Source organism: Notamacropus eugenii, chromosome 5 (assembly GCF_028372415.1).
Source record: "Notamacropus eugenii isolate mMacEug1 chromosome 5, mMacEug1.pri_v2, whole genome shotgun sequence".
Lineage (NCBI taxonomy): Eukaryota > Metazoa > Chordata > Mammalia > Diprotodontia > Macropodidae > Notamacropus > Notamacropus eugenii.
The window spans coordinates 278,028,891-278,046,704 of NC_092876.1; the positions used below are offsets into that span (position 1 = coordinate 278,028,891).

Here is a 17,814-nt window from a genome sequence, read left to right on the forward strand (position 1 = left end):
GGATTTAGAGATGGAAGAAATCTAAAGGATCCTCTAATCCAAATCTTTCATTTTACAGAGGAGAGAACTGAGGTCCAGAGAGGTAATAGTATCACAGATCTAGAAGGGATCTCATATGCCATGTAGTTCATGCCCCGCCCCCCCTCATTTTATAGGTGAAGAAACTGAGGTCAAGGAGACTACATGACTTGCCCAAAGTCACACAGGTAATAAGTGACAGAGCTGGGATTCAAACCCAGAGCCCTTGATTCCAAATCTAGCAGTCTTTTCAATACTTCTCAAGTAGTCTGTAGAAAATGAAACTGCTATGGAGAGAATCGGATGGGTCTAATAGAATTTAATTTCCTAGCCCTTGAAGACCTGTCTTGTCCCTGTTCCTAAATAATAATCCCTCTGCATCAGAGAAAACTTCAGATCACAAGAAAGATATTCCTGTTGTGTGTCACTCCCCCCATCCCCCACTTTTTTCATGTCAGAGGTCTTTTTGGAAGACAACTGAGACTCTTTGCCCTAGGGGAGCAGGAGGAATTCCCACCCATCTTTTAAAGACCAACTCAAATGCTACCTCCTCTTGAAGACTTCTGTTATTGAGTGGCTCACTCAGTAATGACCTTCATCCTCAGACCTTGCCTAACACTCTAGTGTATGCCAGAGTAATAGCTAGAATTTATATGACACTTTAAGGTTTGCAAAATACTTTACAAATATTTCATTTTATCCTAACAACAACCCTGGGAAGTAGGGGTTATTATTATCACCCCCATTGTACAGATGGGGAAAATGAGGCAGACAGTTGGGGGAATTAGTGACTTGCCCACTGTCACACAGTTAGTGTGTCTGATGCCTGAATTGAACTAAGCTTTCCCTGGCTCCAAGTCTAGTCTGTTATCCATTGTGCCACCTAGCTGCTTCAATTTGTTAATAAATCATTGATTGAGTATTGTTATTTGTGATTGTATCTTATCCCCCTACCAAACAATAAGTTCCTTGAGGTCAGGGGCTGTCTCTTCATCTAAACTTTGTGTCTCCTCCAGTCTCTAACACATGTATTCTGCACACAGAGTTTAATAAATATGGATTCAATTTAAGTTGACAGGTAGCATAGTATCCTGGTTGGAAAAGAGAATGGGAAGGTAAGATATTAATTATAACTGACATTTATATGTGTCTCAAAAGTCTTAGATTTTGGGACACCTTGCATATGACTTTAAGGTGTTTGAAGCTCTTTATGTACGTTGTTTCGTTGGATATTTGAAACAACTTTGTCAGGTAGGTACTATATAGATTGTTATTCTCATTTTACAGAAAACCAAAAGTCATAGAGATTGAATGACTTGCCCATGGTCTCATGGCTACAAAATATCTGAGGCAGAATTTAAACCCAGGCTTTTCTTGTTTCAAAGTCCAGTCTTCTTCCCACTGTGACATGTTGCTTCTCTGGGATGAAAGTCATTGAGAAAGTCTGAGACTAAAAAATCTTTCCCAAACCCCTCCATCTCCTCCCACTGGCTCTCTATCTCTTCTCCTTTTCACTGCCAAACTCCTAGAAGGATTCATGGATACTCACTGTCTTCACTTCTTTACCTTTCCCTCGCTCCTCCTCCCTTTCCAGTCTGATTAAAAATCCCACTACTCAACTGAAACTGTTTTCTCTCTTACCAATGATATTTTAACTATTACATTCAATATCTCTTTCCTTCATTGTGTTGAATCCTTTAACATTATCAACCACCCTCTTCCACTTGGATGTTCTCTTCCCATTTAGCTTTCATAAAGTAGCTCTCTCCTGGCTTTCTTCCTACTTTTCTTACTGTTCTTTTTCAATATCCTTTGTTGGATCATCATCCATCTCCTACCCCCTAAGCATGGGTGTCTACCAAAACTTTGATCTCATTTACTTTGTTGGTTAATTTTTTATGTAGATGCTTTCCCCATCAATAAAGTCAACTTTAATCAATCTTCTGAGCTCTAATCCTGCATCTCAAACTGACTGCTGCATCCATCTGAAGCTGAGACTTAACATGTCCCATCCCTAATTCCACCTCTTCTCCAAACTCCCCTAATTCTGTTGAAGGTATCATCAATTTCCCGATAACTCAAGATCAAAACCTCATAATAATCCCCAACTCCTCTCTCTTTTACCAGCTACAGCCAATTGGTTGCTAAATCTTGTTGATTCTGCCTCTACATCTTCTCTCACATTCATACCCTTCTTTTGTACTCACACAGCTTCTACCCATGTTCTGTTTCTCCTTATTTCTCTCCTGGACTACTGTAATAATCTCCTATTTGATCTCCTTGCGTGTAGGCTCTTCTGGCTCTAATTCATCCTTCACACAGCTACCAAAATAATTTTCCAAAGCCTAGGTATGACCATGTCACTTCTTTCCTTAAAACTCTTCAGCAGCTCTGTATTGTACTCAGCATAAAATACATACTCCTCAGGCTGGCATTTGAGAAACCTGGAGATCTGGTTCCAATATAGCTGTCATTTCACATTACTCCTCATGACACTCTCATCTTCTAGTCAAGTCAGTCTGTGTGCCCTGATGGTAAGCTCCAAGAGGACAGGGACTACAATATTTTTGTCTTTGAATCCTTAGTTCCAGTGCCTTGTTCACAGTAGGTGATTAATAAAATATTTCTGAACTGAATTACTGAAGGATTTAGAGACAGTGGACTCTCTGAACCCAAGCATTTAATGCTTGTAAAGCATAACACTTTTTAATAATCCAGCTCTCTTAATCTAGCCATCTATACCTCCTGCTCCTTACCAAGAGCCTCATCTATTAACTCCCAGTTATACCAACTAACTTCCAAATTGTCCTGGGCTGAGGACTGAAGCTATTGCTTTGCTGTGAGGTTTTTGCTGACACCTTCACTGTTTCATAGATTGAAATACCTTGCACAATCACTCCCTGTTTTTTTCCCCTCCCTTGTCTCTCTTCCCTTTCTACCTAGTTAGTAATGGTGAGGTCAGAATCAGCCTCCCCAACTCCCATGTCTCACCTTACACAAAGACTGATGATTTTCAAAGGTGAAACATGGACTTTGTGTTTATTGGTAGGAGAGAGGAAAGGCAGGATATGGGAGGAGAAAGATGGGGAGAGAAAATAAGAGTGTGTATGAACAAGTGAGAACATGAGTATGAAAGTATCAGCATGAGACAGCTCTGGTTCATATTAATATAGGACTGGAAAATGCATATTATGTGTATGTGTATGTGTGTGTGTTTGTGTGCTTGAGGAGAGTGTAGAACCATGGAAAGAGTGCTGAATTTGAAGTCAGGGGACCTGGGTTCTAATCTTGACTCTGCTACTTACTATTTGTGTGACCCTGGGCAAATCATGTCACTTCTTTGAACTGCAGTTTCCTCTTCTATAAAATGGGGAGGCCTCCTAAGGTCCCTTCCACTTCTAAATCTATGATCCTAGCTAGAGTACAGGTCCAACTCTATGTCTATGTGTGACAATCCCAGTAGGAGAGGAGGATAGAAGTGGAAAGGGTACAGACATCTTTGTTACACAATTAGAGAATGAGAGGCAGTGTATGAGGGGACAAGCACGAGAGCGAGTGTCAATGCTAGCTAAATATGTTTTCTAAACCCTCCCCTCCCCACTTCTTTTAGAAAGGATGGGTCTGGTTGACACTTGTCAAGAGTGATGAAAAATCCAAAAACCCTTCCCGTAGAAGGGAGAGAGGAATTTAGAGAGGGAAAGACCTTTCCCTCAGGGCTTCTCTAAAGGAAATAAATGTAATCCCAGCACATTCAAGACAGAGAGGAGATACCTTTTTCAAGAATCCAGAAAACTGAGGTTTTAAACCCATGTGGGTCAGAGAGCCAAGAGCATCCAACTGAGGCTGGTCATAGAGTGGTAGAAGATGCCTTTACCAGTCTTCTACCATCAGCATGAGGGTTTCGAAAGGGCCCAGTCAGACCACACAGGCAGTGAAACCTGCACAGCCTGCGGAGTGAGCTGGTTTCCCAGTGCTGCTGGCAGAGCCTTGGCTTGGTGTGAGACTGGTTCAACATTCTGTCTAGGCTGAGGGCCCGGAGGACATGGGGCCAGTAGACCCCCAGGTCTCAGGGTAGAAAGCACTGTGGCCAGGGCTCCTCCCAAACCCACTCAAGGCTCTCTTCTGGAATCCCAGAGCTTGTGGGAAGTCATTGAGCTTGCTGTTCATCTCCTGGGGAGGCCCTTAGTCAAATCATGCTGCACGGACACATCTGTTTTGCATTCAAACACTTTGAGTAAAAAGCTGTGTCTGGTAAACAACCCTCACCTCCCTTAATAGTACTTAATAACCTTCACTGTTGGGAATTCCTTTATCACATCTCACCTAAACCTCTCCAGCTATAGCTGAAGAAATTCCTTATTTGGCAGAGAGAGAATATGGCAGACTTCCCCAGGAAACTCAGCAGACTCCCCAGATCAAACATGCTCCTTTCACTTCATCCCTATAAATCAGTTGAGGATAGCTGGGGGGAACCCAGATATTTTTGCTACAGGGTGTTTGCTCAGAGCTTGAAATTTTCCCAGCTCCCATGTCAGAAGGCCTGACCCTGCAGGGGATTTCCATGATTAGGACTACACGGAGAAGAGTCTATAGACTTGTCAAGCCACACTGAAGATAAATGGGAAGAGGGATTGTCTGTAAGCTCTTTACCAGTTGCCCACTCATACCCAAGCCCCCCGCTAACTACCCGTTTTGCTTACCATACAACTTAGATTCTCCCTTCCAACAAAGTTAACTGGCCTCTCTTTTCTCCAAGCCTTCATATAGACTCATAGTTCTAAGGAGAGAGCCCTGGTCCATCTAATACCTCTCAAAAAAACCACAGCCCCTACTTGCTTCATCTTGACCCCACTCAGAGAAATCCCTTTCCTTTTTAGATAAGTCTTCCCTGGCCAAGATCCATCCACCTGCCTCAGTTGCCTTCAGACACTAAAGCACTTATGTTGGCATCGTTGTTGAGTTGCTCTCTCAGGGCAGCTTTCCTTTTCTGGGGCTTCTCCATGAAGCCAAGTATCAGGCATTAAGAGAGGTCCATGAGGCCCAGAACTGAATCATATTGAATGAATGCCCTACAAATTTCCTCTGTTGTAAACATGTTGGTTTGGGGAGAGTAGGAGCATATCTTTTTTATATTTTGTATCATACAAAGTTTACACTTGGTCCTTAATTGATGCTCCATCTATTTGTTCTATGAGTGAATCCAGCTCTTGCTGCAACCCAAGCTTCATAGAATTACTTCTGATCCAGATAGGAAAGTCCTTACCTGTCTGTTGAAGTCCAGGCCATTTCGATCACTTCCTGGAATGGGAAGAAAACAATTAGTCACTAAAATGACTTCAGGAGAGACAGATAGCTAGAAAAGAAACAAAACATTATGGAAGGAGATTGTCTACACTTTCAAAGAGAAACAAAAATTTACTTCTTTTTTGCCTAGGTGCTTTCAACTTACCTCATTCTCCCAAACACAGAAACCCTGGAATTCTCAACAATCTATCATATAATCAGTAAAAGAGAGGAGAAGTGATTTTTATCATGGTCACATATTAGATTTGGGATTTGAACTTGAAACGTGTTTTTTTTTTTTCCTGTGGCACAGCCTACTGAGCTATCTACTACCATTAGGAACTACTCTAAAGACCTTTCTCCACGCACAAGCAAGAACAAATCAAGCCTTTGACTCAAAGGGATTTCTATAAGTCATCCTGTCCCTCCTCCTCCAGATGGGACTCTACTGAAACCACACCAGAGAGATGGATGTCAGTTCTCCAGGGAAGGAGATTCTATTACCTCCCTGTAGAACCAGATGCAGTATTTCTGGATCTTTGCCACTAGGAAATTTATTTTTTCTGTTCTGGGATCTAACTGTAAATTATTCTTGTCTCAAATTCACTTTTGCATCCTGACTCTGTCATCTACTCTCTAAGTGACTTTGGAAAAATCACTGAAGATCTCCATGCCTCAGTTTCCTCATCTATAGATAAGGTTGAGAGTGTATGACTGATATCAGAAAGAGCAAACTTTCTCTACTTCAAGGACTAGGCTCTCATTGATCAGTCTTCTCTTTCTCTCTTCTTCATGTAAAATGACAGATTGGACTAATCATCTCCAAGATCCCTCCCATTCCCAAATCTATCTTTCTATACAAACAACAGCCTTAGAGATGCCATTCCCCCTTTTTTGTCTGCTTGAGTTATTAAGCCAAAAACTGAAAATGGGCTCTGTTACTCCTGAGAAAACTTCAGTGTGCAGAAGGAGCCCAGGAGTTTAGATGTAGGAGAGCTCAAATTCTACCTCTGACATTGACTGGGTAATTCTGGGCAGTTCATTCAAATTGCTCTGAACCTTTGTTTCCTCATTAATAAAATAAGGACAATAATCCCTGTTACCTCCCTCACAAGGTTGTAAAGAGCAAATGAGGAAATGTATGTGAAGGACTTTACAAATCTTAAAATGCTCTATGTAAATAAAAGTAGTGGAGTCTGAGAACACTGGCTTTGTCCCTGGCTTGAGCATTTGCTAACTATACGACCTTGGACAAGACATAACCTTCCTGAGCCTTCATTTTCTCTTCTATAAACAGATGATAATAAAACTTTTCCTCCCTACTTCATAGGGGCTTTATAAGAAAAGTGCTTTATAAACCCTAAACACTAAATAAATATGAGCTTATATAATAATATAACCATTATTAATTGGTTGATGTGGAAGATTGATCCCAAGAGTTAGAAGAAAAGTAAGCAGGCGTTGAAGATAATTAAGATGGGTTCCACCTAGCATTATTTCTCCAGCCTACCTAGAAGAGAAGGCCCCAGAGAGTAGAACTCAAATTTTGGACAGTGGGACTTAAACTTTAAAAGAATCTAGGTTAGTACTTTCTAGATCTCAATTTACTCTTCTGTAAAACATTTTTTCCTAGAACAGGAGTGGGGGACCTGTGGCCTCAAGGCCACAGGTGGCCTTTTAGGTCTTTGGGTGCAGCCTTTTGACTGAGTCCAAGTGTTGCAGAGCAAATCCTTTTATTAAGGGGATTTGTTCTGTGAAGTTTGGATTCAGTCAAAGAGCCACACTTGAGGCTATATGTGACCTTGAGGTCACAGGTTCCCCATCCCTGTCCTAGAACTTTGAGGTTACCATGTTGTTTCAAATATGAATCAACTTCTACTATAAAATGACCCATCCCTCTTTGTGATGCCTCTGAAAGGATTTGGGGAGCTTATTATCTGATTTTGCTTAGAAATAAAGTTGACTTCAAACTTTAATAGATTTGGACAGACAAGTTTGATTATCAGTGCTCATGAACATTACATGTCACCTAGAAATCACACTTGTCTTTTCTTCAAATCTTTTCTTCCACTAATTCTTTCCCCAAGAGTATTCACAAATACCTACATTAAAGTCCTAGCCCAAGGTCTTCTTGTGGAAGTGACCTTGATTCTTAAAGACTCTTTCACTGGAATGAACCTACCAGCCTACCACGTTGGACAAGTTTTCATCATGGGCCCAGAGACAATATACGTTCTTTCTGGGTTTAAAATTACTGACTTGGGGAATAATGGAAAAGACATATCATAGGGTTATTTTGGGAAGGGATCTTAGAGGTCATGTAAAGCAAGGAGGTAGAGTGGAGAGGGCAGGATAGGGAATCAGAAGATTTGGGTTGGATTTCTTATGGTGGAATGTAGAATTTGGAAACCAAAGACTGTTTCATTTTTGTCTTTGTTTCCCCAGGGTCTGTCCCAGTACCTTCCATGTTTGTTGTCCAGTCATTTACAGCAATGTCTGACTCTTCATAACCGCATTTGGGGTTTTCTTGGCAAAGACACTGGAGTGATTTGCTATTTCTTTCTCCAGCTCATTTTACAAATGAGGAAACTGAAGCAAACAGGGTTAAGTTGCCTAGGGTCACCCAGCTAGGTAGTATCTTAGGCCAGATTGGAACTTAAGAAGATGAGTCTTCCTTACTTCAGGCACTGTATCCACTGCATCACCTAGCTGTCCCACCTTACATATCGTGTTTAATAAATCTGCATTGACTTTGCTGTTAAATTCCTGATCCTGTCTTAGGGAAGCCATGTTGGCTTTCAGAACCCCAGTTTCCTCATCCGCAAAATGGAAGTGATGATATATGCACTCACTTTTTCATGGAATTGTTAAGGTTCAAAACAGAGAATACATATAATGCGTTTTGTAAACTGTGCTACAAAAATGTGTGATTTATTATCTAGTTCAACCCAGCCTCCTTTTACAAATATGGAAGCTAAGTCCCAGGGAGTTGAAGTAAATTTGTGGTGTGGTCACATAGCTGGTTAGTAGCAAAGCCAAGGTTCAGCCTGGGTCTCTTGATTCCCCATCTCACACTCTTTCCATTACACTGAGTTACTTCTTATATCTAACACAAAGCAAGTGAGTAATAAATATCACTAGCAATGTTTTTGTGAAGAGATAGAAGACAAGCTTATTCAACTTGGTAAGGGCACAAAAGTTGGAAGGATTGACTGAAATACTGAATGAGAGAGTCATAATTTCAAAATATATATGAATTGAAACTGGGTAAGATCAAATTGTATGGAGATAAGCTTCTGCTTTTAGATAAAAAATTCACTTGTTCAAGTACAGGAGAAGGGTTCGAGTCAATTTGGTTCTAGTGGACTATAGACACAATATGAATCAACAGTATGATACAGCAACCCCAAATGCCCCTTCTAATAGAGAGCACCCAGAATTAAACAGAGTACAGCAACAAGATGATCACTTACTTTGTCCTGGATATTAAACTTATAATGCACAGTCCATTACACGTAACAGATGTTTGATAAATGTTAATTGTTTGTTTAATGGGCTAATAAAACTCAAGATTGGAATGACTTTTGGGGGGCAACTGTTATTGTCATTTTCCATTATGTCATAGTCCATTGCTTAGGCACATCTCAAACATTCTTTTTCTTACATAATTTAATATTTGAACCGAAACGTAGGACTTTACATTTACCTCTGTAAGATGTAATTTTTAAAATTGTTGCCCTTTGAATCCTGATTCTGTCTTCTAATTCTTGTACATCACAAACATATCAAATGATTTTCTCCCTCCACTCCTTTGCGTTAAACTATTCCCTCTATCCGGAATGTCTTCATTGTCATTGCCTTTTGATATTCTACTTATCCTTCAATATCCAACTCAAATGCCTCCTCCCCCAAGAAATTGTCTCTTCTTCCAACTGGAAGTGAATTCTCTTCCATTTGAGCTGGGGGAAGCGATATGGTATAGGGAAATTCTAACTAGATCCATACTCCAATATTTCCTTTTGTTTACCTCCTTTAGCCTCAGTTTCTTCACCTGTAAAATTGGTATACGGTGTTAGTTGACATGATATCTTAGTTTCCTCTCAGTTCTAACATTCTATGATCTCGTATAACTTCATATTCCTCTGCTGTACTTATAGTCCTATATGACTTAGATAATATATAGCACAGTTAAAATATTATATAAATGTAAATTCTTATGAATACTTATCTATGTACATGTTTCTTCTCTTTCACTAATGAACAAGTAAATTAGTAAATAAGGAGCAACTAGGTAGCGCTCTGGACCTAGCATCAAGTTCAAATATATACCCAGACATTTACTAGCTATGTGACTCTGGGCAAGCCACTTAACCGCTGTCTGCCTCAGTTTCCTCAACTGTAAAATGGAGGCAATAATAATAACTTCTCAGAGTTGTTGTGAAGATCAAATATTTGTAAAGCACTTGCAAACCTTAAAGTGTTACATAAAGGTTAGCTATTATTAATAAATTATAAGCATCCTGAGGGGAGGAACTCCATTTTATGTATTTTTGTAATATAGTTGGTCTTCTTCGCTATGGGTCTCCTATTAGTGGCTGGAGGATTACTTATAGAAAGAACTCCTGCTCTGGTAGAGCTTGGAGTAGATGCTTTTTGTGATCTCTTCTATCCAGGACGGCTCTACATCAAGTTGTAAGGTTTCTCAAGTTTTTCTTACATACATTCTTGCCAGGGATTTTTCCCCCTTGTTGGAGGTACTGAGATGAAGTAGAAACCTTTGATGACTTAGCACTTGGAGAGAAATGGGCCAATGTCAGGAAGTGAACAGAAAGAATGGAACAGTTTGGCTCCTCCTCTCCTCCAGCTCCCCCAAAGCAAATAGTGCTGTGAATTTTAAAAAAACAACTAAAATAAGTCTCTTGTTTAACAGACAAGGAAAGCTGTTACTCAGAAAAAGCAAGAGACTTGTTCAAGGTCCCACAAATGATAAGTGGCAGAAGTAGGGCATGAACCTTGATCCTGTTTGACTCTAGAATGTGAGCTCTTTCCCTGAAAGTCAGCCATGGTGGGCAAGACAGGACCACCTCCAGCAAGAGAGGTGAAGGAATTCCTGGTTCCAAAGAGCTAGACTAGAGGGGTAAAAATGAAAAGCATCAACATCTTCCTGGAAAGCTCAATAGCTTGAGACTCTTGCTAGTTCTTTACCTCTTCCTTGGGAAATAATAGGTAATTCCAAGTTTAAGAGGCTCCATGGCCTACATTGGATGGGCAGCTGAAAGAATCAGAAGCACAAAGGGCAAATGAAAATTACAAATCTCAAAGCTGGATGAAATCTTTACAGCTGCCTCACTTTATAGACAAGAAAAGTAAGCCTCAGAAAGGATCTGTGACTTGTCCATGATCGGACACAACTGTTGGTTATCGAACCAGGACTAGAGGAGAGAAATTATTATTCCAGCCACTTTACAAATGAAACAACTAAATCCTAGATTAGTTAAGTGATTTGTCAAAGATCTTGCACCCAATGAGGAGTAACAAGTTTTACTGCAGAGGCCCCCAAACTTATTTGGCTTACTGCCCCCTTTTTGGGAAAAAAAAATTACTCAGCCTCCCACACTCCAAATCGATTTTCTTTAATCCTTTAACTTTTTTTTTTAAATTTGCATCATTTCACACTACTATGGCCCTCCTGGATCATTCCAGTGGCCCCCACGGGGGCAGTATCTCCCACTTTAGAAACCTGTGTAAAATTTAGAGGGAGGTCTACTGCCTTTTGACTATAGTACTTTCCCCTCACAATACCATGTGATGCAGCTAGGTGGTGCGGTGGATGGAGCACCAGTGCAGGAATCAGGAGGATCTGAGTTCAAATCTCACCTCAGACACTTGACTTTCACTAGCTATGTGACCTTGGGCAAGTCACTTAACCCCAGTTGCCTCATCCTGAGTCATCTCTAGTCATCCTGATGAATATTTGGTCACTGGATTCAGATGGCTCTGGAGGGGAAGTGAGGCTGGTGACCTGCACAGCCCTCCCTCCCTCAAAACAAAGTCAAGTGCAAGTCATATCACTATTTCTCTGATGGCATGGTCTTCTTTGGCAACAAAGGAGGAACACACACCGTGTGATGCCCAGAATCTTTTGAAATTCATATGAGTTTCTAAAATAAAAGGAGAAGATTTTTCATTTCTCAGCTTTGGTTTTCTACCCTGTCCACCTTATTCCAGCTCTAGATCTTTCACTGACTCCATAGAACATTAAAGATAACTGACCTCCATCTGAAAAGTCAGCAAAGAGCAAGAATAGACTTATGCTGGTGTGAGAGATTTAGATTAGAAGTAAAGACCTTCTAACCCATGAGAAACTGGAATGAGGTAATTGAAGGTAGATGTGGAAGGGTCCGAGGATGAATCTCCTTCTCAAGGGGCTTCTTGGATTTGTTTGGGAACCACCAATGAATTCCCTTGTGCCAAGATAGCTGCAGAAGGGAGTAGGTTACTGGCCAGTATAGCAAAGGGGTAAGGAAGGGTTCAGAAATGAGAGGGTTCATAAAGAATAGTTTCTATCACCATCCTACCTCAGAGAGGCTTATCTAATGGGAGCAGATCCAGGGACCCAGCAAGATAGCTGTATCCTTTGACAAGGGAATAGACTCCCAGACAACCTGGAGTGGGGGAAGTGGAGAGCCCCTTTGGGAGAGCCTCCTGCCTTCCTAGCTGTTGGGTCTAGGAGCCTGCAGGCCCTGGCTGATTTGCATAGCTCTGGCAGCTGCTAGGATTCAAGTTTGCCTGGGGACTTTTTTCTGGGTGAGGAAGGTGGAAGCAGGAAAACTGTTCGAGCCGGAATTTTTACTTTTTGCTGGTAAACAAAACGCAGAGAGCACCCAGCAACTGAGGCCATTTCCCTCCCGGTGGTTCTCAGCTGCTTTTTTTTCTCACCAAGTTTCTTCGGCTCCCCAGGATAATGTGGGATGATTTCTAGTTTAATCTTGAAGTTGGAAACTGCCTGACACTTCTTGGAGTTGCTTTTATTAAAAGAAAATCAGATCTTGGAAGTTCTCCAGGGTACTCATTAAAATAACCAAGAGAGAAATATTTCCAACGGGCTGTAAACTCCATGCGGGCAGGGATTTTTTCAGTGTCCTCATTGTATCTCCAGACCTGAGCACAGTACCTGGCATTTAATCCAAACTTAATGATTGCCTAGTTCTTACTAGCAGTCTCTGTTAGTGTCCCTAGTGTCCCTTATTTGGACACTTACTAATGATAACTGATATTTGTAGGATGCTTTATATATGCCAGCTCTTCTGATTCTTGTGGTGTCATTAGCTCCATTTTGCAGATGAAGAAATAGAAGAGGGTAGAGCAAAGCCTCAAACTGAGGTCTTTGGACTCCAAAGCTAGTGTTAATTTCAGTATACTATTCAGATGCTGTTGTGTTGATGATGCTTCATTTTTTGAAGAGGATCAATGACATCACAGGGTGATGACATCTTGGCTCCTGGGAACAGGATTTCAGTGAGGCAGAGCTGCAAAAAATCATCAGCCTCACTCTCTTTTCCAGAGAGTGAAAGTCCAGCAGCAGGACAAAAATTGGGATGACTGGCAATGACCTGGATAAAGTGGATAGCAAGTGGACTAAGTGATCTCAAAGGCACTTTTCAGTTCTGAGGTTCCATAGGATTTGGAATATTTTTATGATTTCAAGGGGGCCAGCGTGGTGGCACAATAGATAGAGTCCTGGGCCTGGAGTTAGGAAGACTCAGCCTCCTGAGTTGAAATCTAGCTTCAGGCACTTATTTACTTACTTACACACACACTTAGTTGTGTGACCCTAGGCAGGTCACTTAACCCTGTTTACCTCAGTTTCCTTATTTGTAAAATAAGCTGGAGAAGGAAATGACATATCACTCCAGTATCTCTACCAGGAAAACCCTAAATGGGGTCACAAAGGGTCGGACACAACTGAAACAAACAGCAACTACAAAATGGTATTAAAGATATCAGGAACAGAAAAGTACCATCTAGCCATGGGCTCAGCTTGGGACATAGAATGTACCAAAGTGTTCTACCAATGCTAATAGCAAATTCAAGACATGAGGATGAAACTTATTTCTTCTCACAAATTTCATGGACTGGGACCCTACAATCAGGAACAAGGGATGCTCCCAACTCTCCCCATTCTACTTTTTCTCAACTCATTCTCTAAGTAATGCACATCTCTCCATCTGTTAGTTACTTGTTATAAAACACCTACTATGTGTGCCAGGCACTATGCTAAGTGTTATGGATACAAAATAATAATTTAAAATAACAGTCCTCACTCTTCAGGAGCTCATCATCTAATGACAAAATATCTACATACAAACAAGATATATACAAAAAAAAATGATCAAAAGGAATCAGATGTTAACAATTGAGAAAGGCTTCTTCTAGAAGGTACTCATTCTTCCCTACTTTAAAATCTTTGGAAAAGAAAGCATAGAGACGTTCCCACTGTGAGTAACTGGTTTTACTCTTTACCTCCAGCTCTGTTTCTCTATTCCATGGTTCACTTCAGCCTTCTCTTGTCTTCTCTCCTAGGAAGCCTGGGGCAGGACAGCATGAGACAGAATGGTATAGCACAAAGAATGCTAGAATTGGAATGAAAGACAGGTTGGAATTCTGTCCATCATGTGCTGCTATGTGCATCTGTGTAGCCTTGAGAAAATCACTCAGTCTCTTTGGCCTCAATTTCCTGGCCTGTAAAATTAGGGGCATGGTTTAGATGATCTCTAAGCTTTCTTACTATTCTAATCCTGTAATCCTACGACAACATCCTTGAAGTGGGCCAAGCATGTTTCCAAGGTGTCCTGGGGAGAGTGTAGGGGCTAAGGTTATAACTACAGTACAATGGGAAAAGTGTTGTGTTTAACCCCAGCTCTATCCATTTATGAGCTATGGGACCATGGGCAAATCATTTAAACTCTCTGAGGTCCAGTTTCCTCACCTGAAAAAAGAAGGCTAATAACATCTACTTCATGAGGTTTTTGTAAGAATCAAGTGAAAGCCAAGAAAAGGGTCACCACTGTAGGTCCCCCTTTTGCCCCCTGGGCATGTGCTGTACTGTCCAGGGTGGGGATGGGAGTGTCACACCCTGTTGGGAAGGCATTAAAACATGAACTTACAGAGAATTAAACTGTGGCAAAGATGAGCACTTCAGAGCCACACAAAAGTTTTTTGGGGTTCCTCTCAAACTTTACAGACTACCTTCTTTCAGAGAAAGGTCATAGCATCTCCTCAGGACTCAGCAGAATAGCCCAAGTACTCTCATTCTATAGACTTAGAGACCAGGTGACTTAAAAATGCAAGATAACAGAATGCTAGAAATATAGATGGAAGAGAAAATAAAGCTCTTCTAAATCTAAACTCCTTATTTTACAGATAAGGAAACTGTGTTTCAGAAAGGTTAAATGACTTGAGCAACCAGGGTGGTGGAGAGAAGTAGAAAAGACTTAGGTGAGATATGGTAGCTGTCTTTAAGTAGTTAAAGGACAGTGACATTGATGAAATACTAAATTTGTCCTATTTGGTTTGGGAAGACAAAACTAGGACAAATGAGTGGCACTAAGCAAGGTAGAACTGAGCTCAACAGAAGGGGAAAAATACCTTTGATAACCACAGAACTGTCTGCAAGTTTAATGTGTTGGCTCAGGAGGGAGTGTATCCCCCACTCCTTGGAGAGTCTTAAGGAAGGTCAGGAGGCTACTTATTGGAGATTTTTAGGAACAGTTTCTAGATGTTATTTGAAGTTCCTTCCAGCACTAAGATGCTGTGATTCTGACAATGTGACCCAATAGGAAGGAGGTATCTTAGATAACTCATTGAGACATGGTGTAGTAAAGCAGAAAGAGTAATGAATTCAAGAGTCTAGAGACTTCATGTCTTGACTCCAGCACTTGCTAGCTATGTGACCCTGGGCAAGTCACTCCATTTCCCCAAGCCTCAGTTTCCTTATCTGTAAAATGGGGAGAATAATAGTCACATGATTTATTTCAACAGGTTATTGTGAGTAAAATGCTTTGTTGACATTAAATGCTATTTAAATATCCAAGGATGTTATTATCATTAGACAGATGAGGACTCTTAAAAAGTTAAGCCATTTACCCAAGGTCACACAATGGGAAAATGTTAGGACTCAATGTCAACTTCTCTGTTTTTCATTTTGTATTTCTCAAAACAAAAGGGGAATTTGATTATGGGAGTTAGTTTGGGGGTCTTAAGGAGAGAGAAGGGCCTTGGTTGAAGAAGAAATAGAGGTTGAAGTTAAAAGCAGAAAACCTATTGTGTGCTGTTGGAATAGGACTTTTAGTTTAACGTTGGAGTGCTACCCTCCCCCAACCATCCCAGGGAGTCTAATGGGTGTGCCGGGCGTCACAGAGACCTCTTGCCCCAGTCTTTGGAGAGCCCAGCCCTGACAAAGCCGAGATAAGCCTCAGCCCAGCCCTCCTCCCACCTGCCTGCCACCCAAGAGCAATTAATTGGCAAAGGCTCTGTCATCTTTGGTGGGAGACAGGTCCTAGACAGGGCTGTGGCAGTTGCAGTCTTTTGATGAAGTCCCCTCCCTTGCCAGTCAATACTCCCACCAGCTTTAAAACGAGAAAGCCTTTAAATGAGGTTAGGAGAGTCCGATGTAGAGTTGGAGACCTTATTGATCCTATCAAACTTAAGATCCTTGAGGGCAGGGATCATTTTTTGGTTTTGTTTTCCAGTATCCCTAGCGCTTAGCTCAGACCCTGGCACAGAAAAGGCAATTAATACAGGTTTGGAGAAATACCATTGAAGGCATCAGCCTTATTTTTAACCAGGCCTAGGAAAGGCCTCCCATTTACTGTGTCCTTGGAAATGAGGTAAGGGCAGGAGGCTCTCCTGGGAGCTTGGGGATGAGTGGCAGCATGGAAGAGAGACAATAGAACTTCCAAGAGGCAAATTTTGAACTTCTACAGTGGGACCTTCATGCCTGTGAGGGGGTGAGCAAGATTTACTGTCTCTACTGGATAGTTGTCTGTGCTTGTGGAACCTGGAGAAGAAGACCCTGGTAGACCTGGGGAAATATGATGGAAGGTGTAGACATAATATACAGGAACCTATTTACCACTATAAAAAGGGGTCAGAAGATGTGGGGCACTATGCCAGGAATCACAAAGAAGCCCCAGGAGATGATAGCCAATGGGCATAGGTGCCCAGGTGCTGGATGCATTTGAGTTGACAATTGCTACTATTTAACTGTGGCACTTTGGTAGCACTCTGACATGGGGGTAAAAGCCCTGGATTTAGAGTCAGAGTATCAAAATTCATAGGTTCATGTGATCAAAAGTTTAGATAGAGAGGAGCCTTCAGAGATCATCTAGTCTAATACCCTTATTTTACAGACAAGGAAACCGAGATCCAGGGACTTTAAGTGACTTGCCCAAGGTCATATAGCTAGTATGTCTTGGGGTTGGGATTTCAGTCCAGTTCTCCCTACTCCAGATGCAGGGAACTCTTCACTATACTTGTACTACTGACCTCACAAAGCAGTGATGAAGAAGAGCCCAGTCAACCAGAAAGTGCTACATAAATACAAACTTCTTCAAGGTTTTCACTTTCCAGCTGTGGGACCTTTGTTCCATATCTCTAAATGGAGGGAATTGCATTAAATGATCTCTAAGGTCTCTTCTAGCTGTAATAAAGAATCTTTTACCCTTTCCCTATGCAGAGCAGGCTCAGTTCACCCTTAGGGTCAAGACTTGGATGTTCCTTTCCTTCCTCATTTTCTTTATGACAACAACTTTATAATATAAAGGTCAACAACTACTTTGAGTTGGAATCAGTTCTTGATACAAATCATAGACTGAAGAGATTTTGAGAAGTCTAGAACCTAAACTAAGGATATAGGGTACTTCCTTATATTCTAGGGGATGATTGATAGATCATAGCACCTTCTGATCATAAATTTCTGAATCAAAAATTTCTTTCTCACGGATCAGGAAACTGAGACCCAGAGATGTGAAACGTGTTGCCTGAAGTCACAGTAGAAGAGTTGTGATTTGAATGCAAAGCACACATCTGTAGAGGATCATATCCATTGGACGCTTCAGTGCCAGCTCTGCAGGATTCCCCTTCAGGGAACATTTCTAGACCCTTTCTGCAGCAAAAAGAGAAGCAGGTGCTTTCTTACAAAATTCCTACACCCACTCTTGCAACATGGATCTTTTATCCCTCAGATTCTATACATTAGGAAGTTGTAGGGCAGAGATTCCATTCCCACATCTGGGAACATTACAAACATAAAAAATATTCTTACGAGTATTATTCTATTTGTTCTGGTACCATCATGGACACAGGGAAGAGTCAGGGTTTTTCTCACAGAATGCCAGTGCTGGAGGGGACATTAAGACGATTTAGTTCATCACTGCTGACTTCCCATTTCATAGATGAGAGCATTGAGGCCCCAGAGGTGAAGTGACTTTACTTGTCATCACTCAGTAGTGA

General features: G+C 41.2%; 1 protein-coding gene across 3 annotated transcripts in view; it reads right to left on the minus strand.

The window, feature by feature from the left end:
- The window catches only part of POU2F3 (POU class 2 homeobox 3), an 82,824-nt gene that overhangs the window by 45,044 nt on the left and 19,966 nt on the right, over positions 1-17,814 (minus strand). For all 3 annotated transcript variants that reach the window (XM_072612944.1, XM_072612940.1, XM_072612941.1), the window contains exon 3: positions 5,282-5,316. In XM_072612944.1, the coding sequence (XP_072469045.1) occupies positions 5,282-5,316 (35 nt within the window). The remainder of the gene's footprint in view (positions 1-5,281; positions 5,317-17,814) is intronic.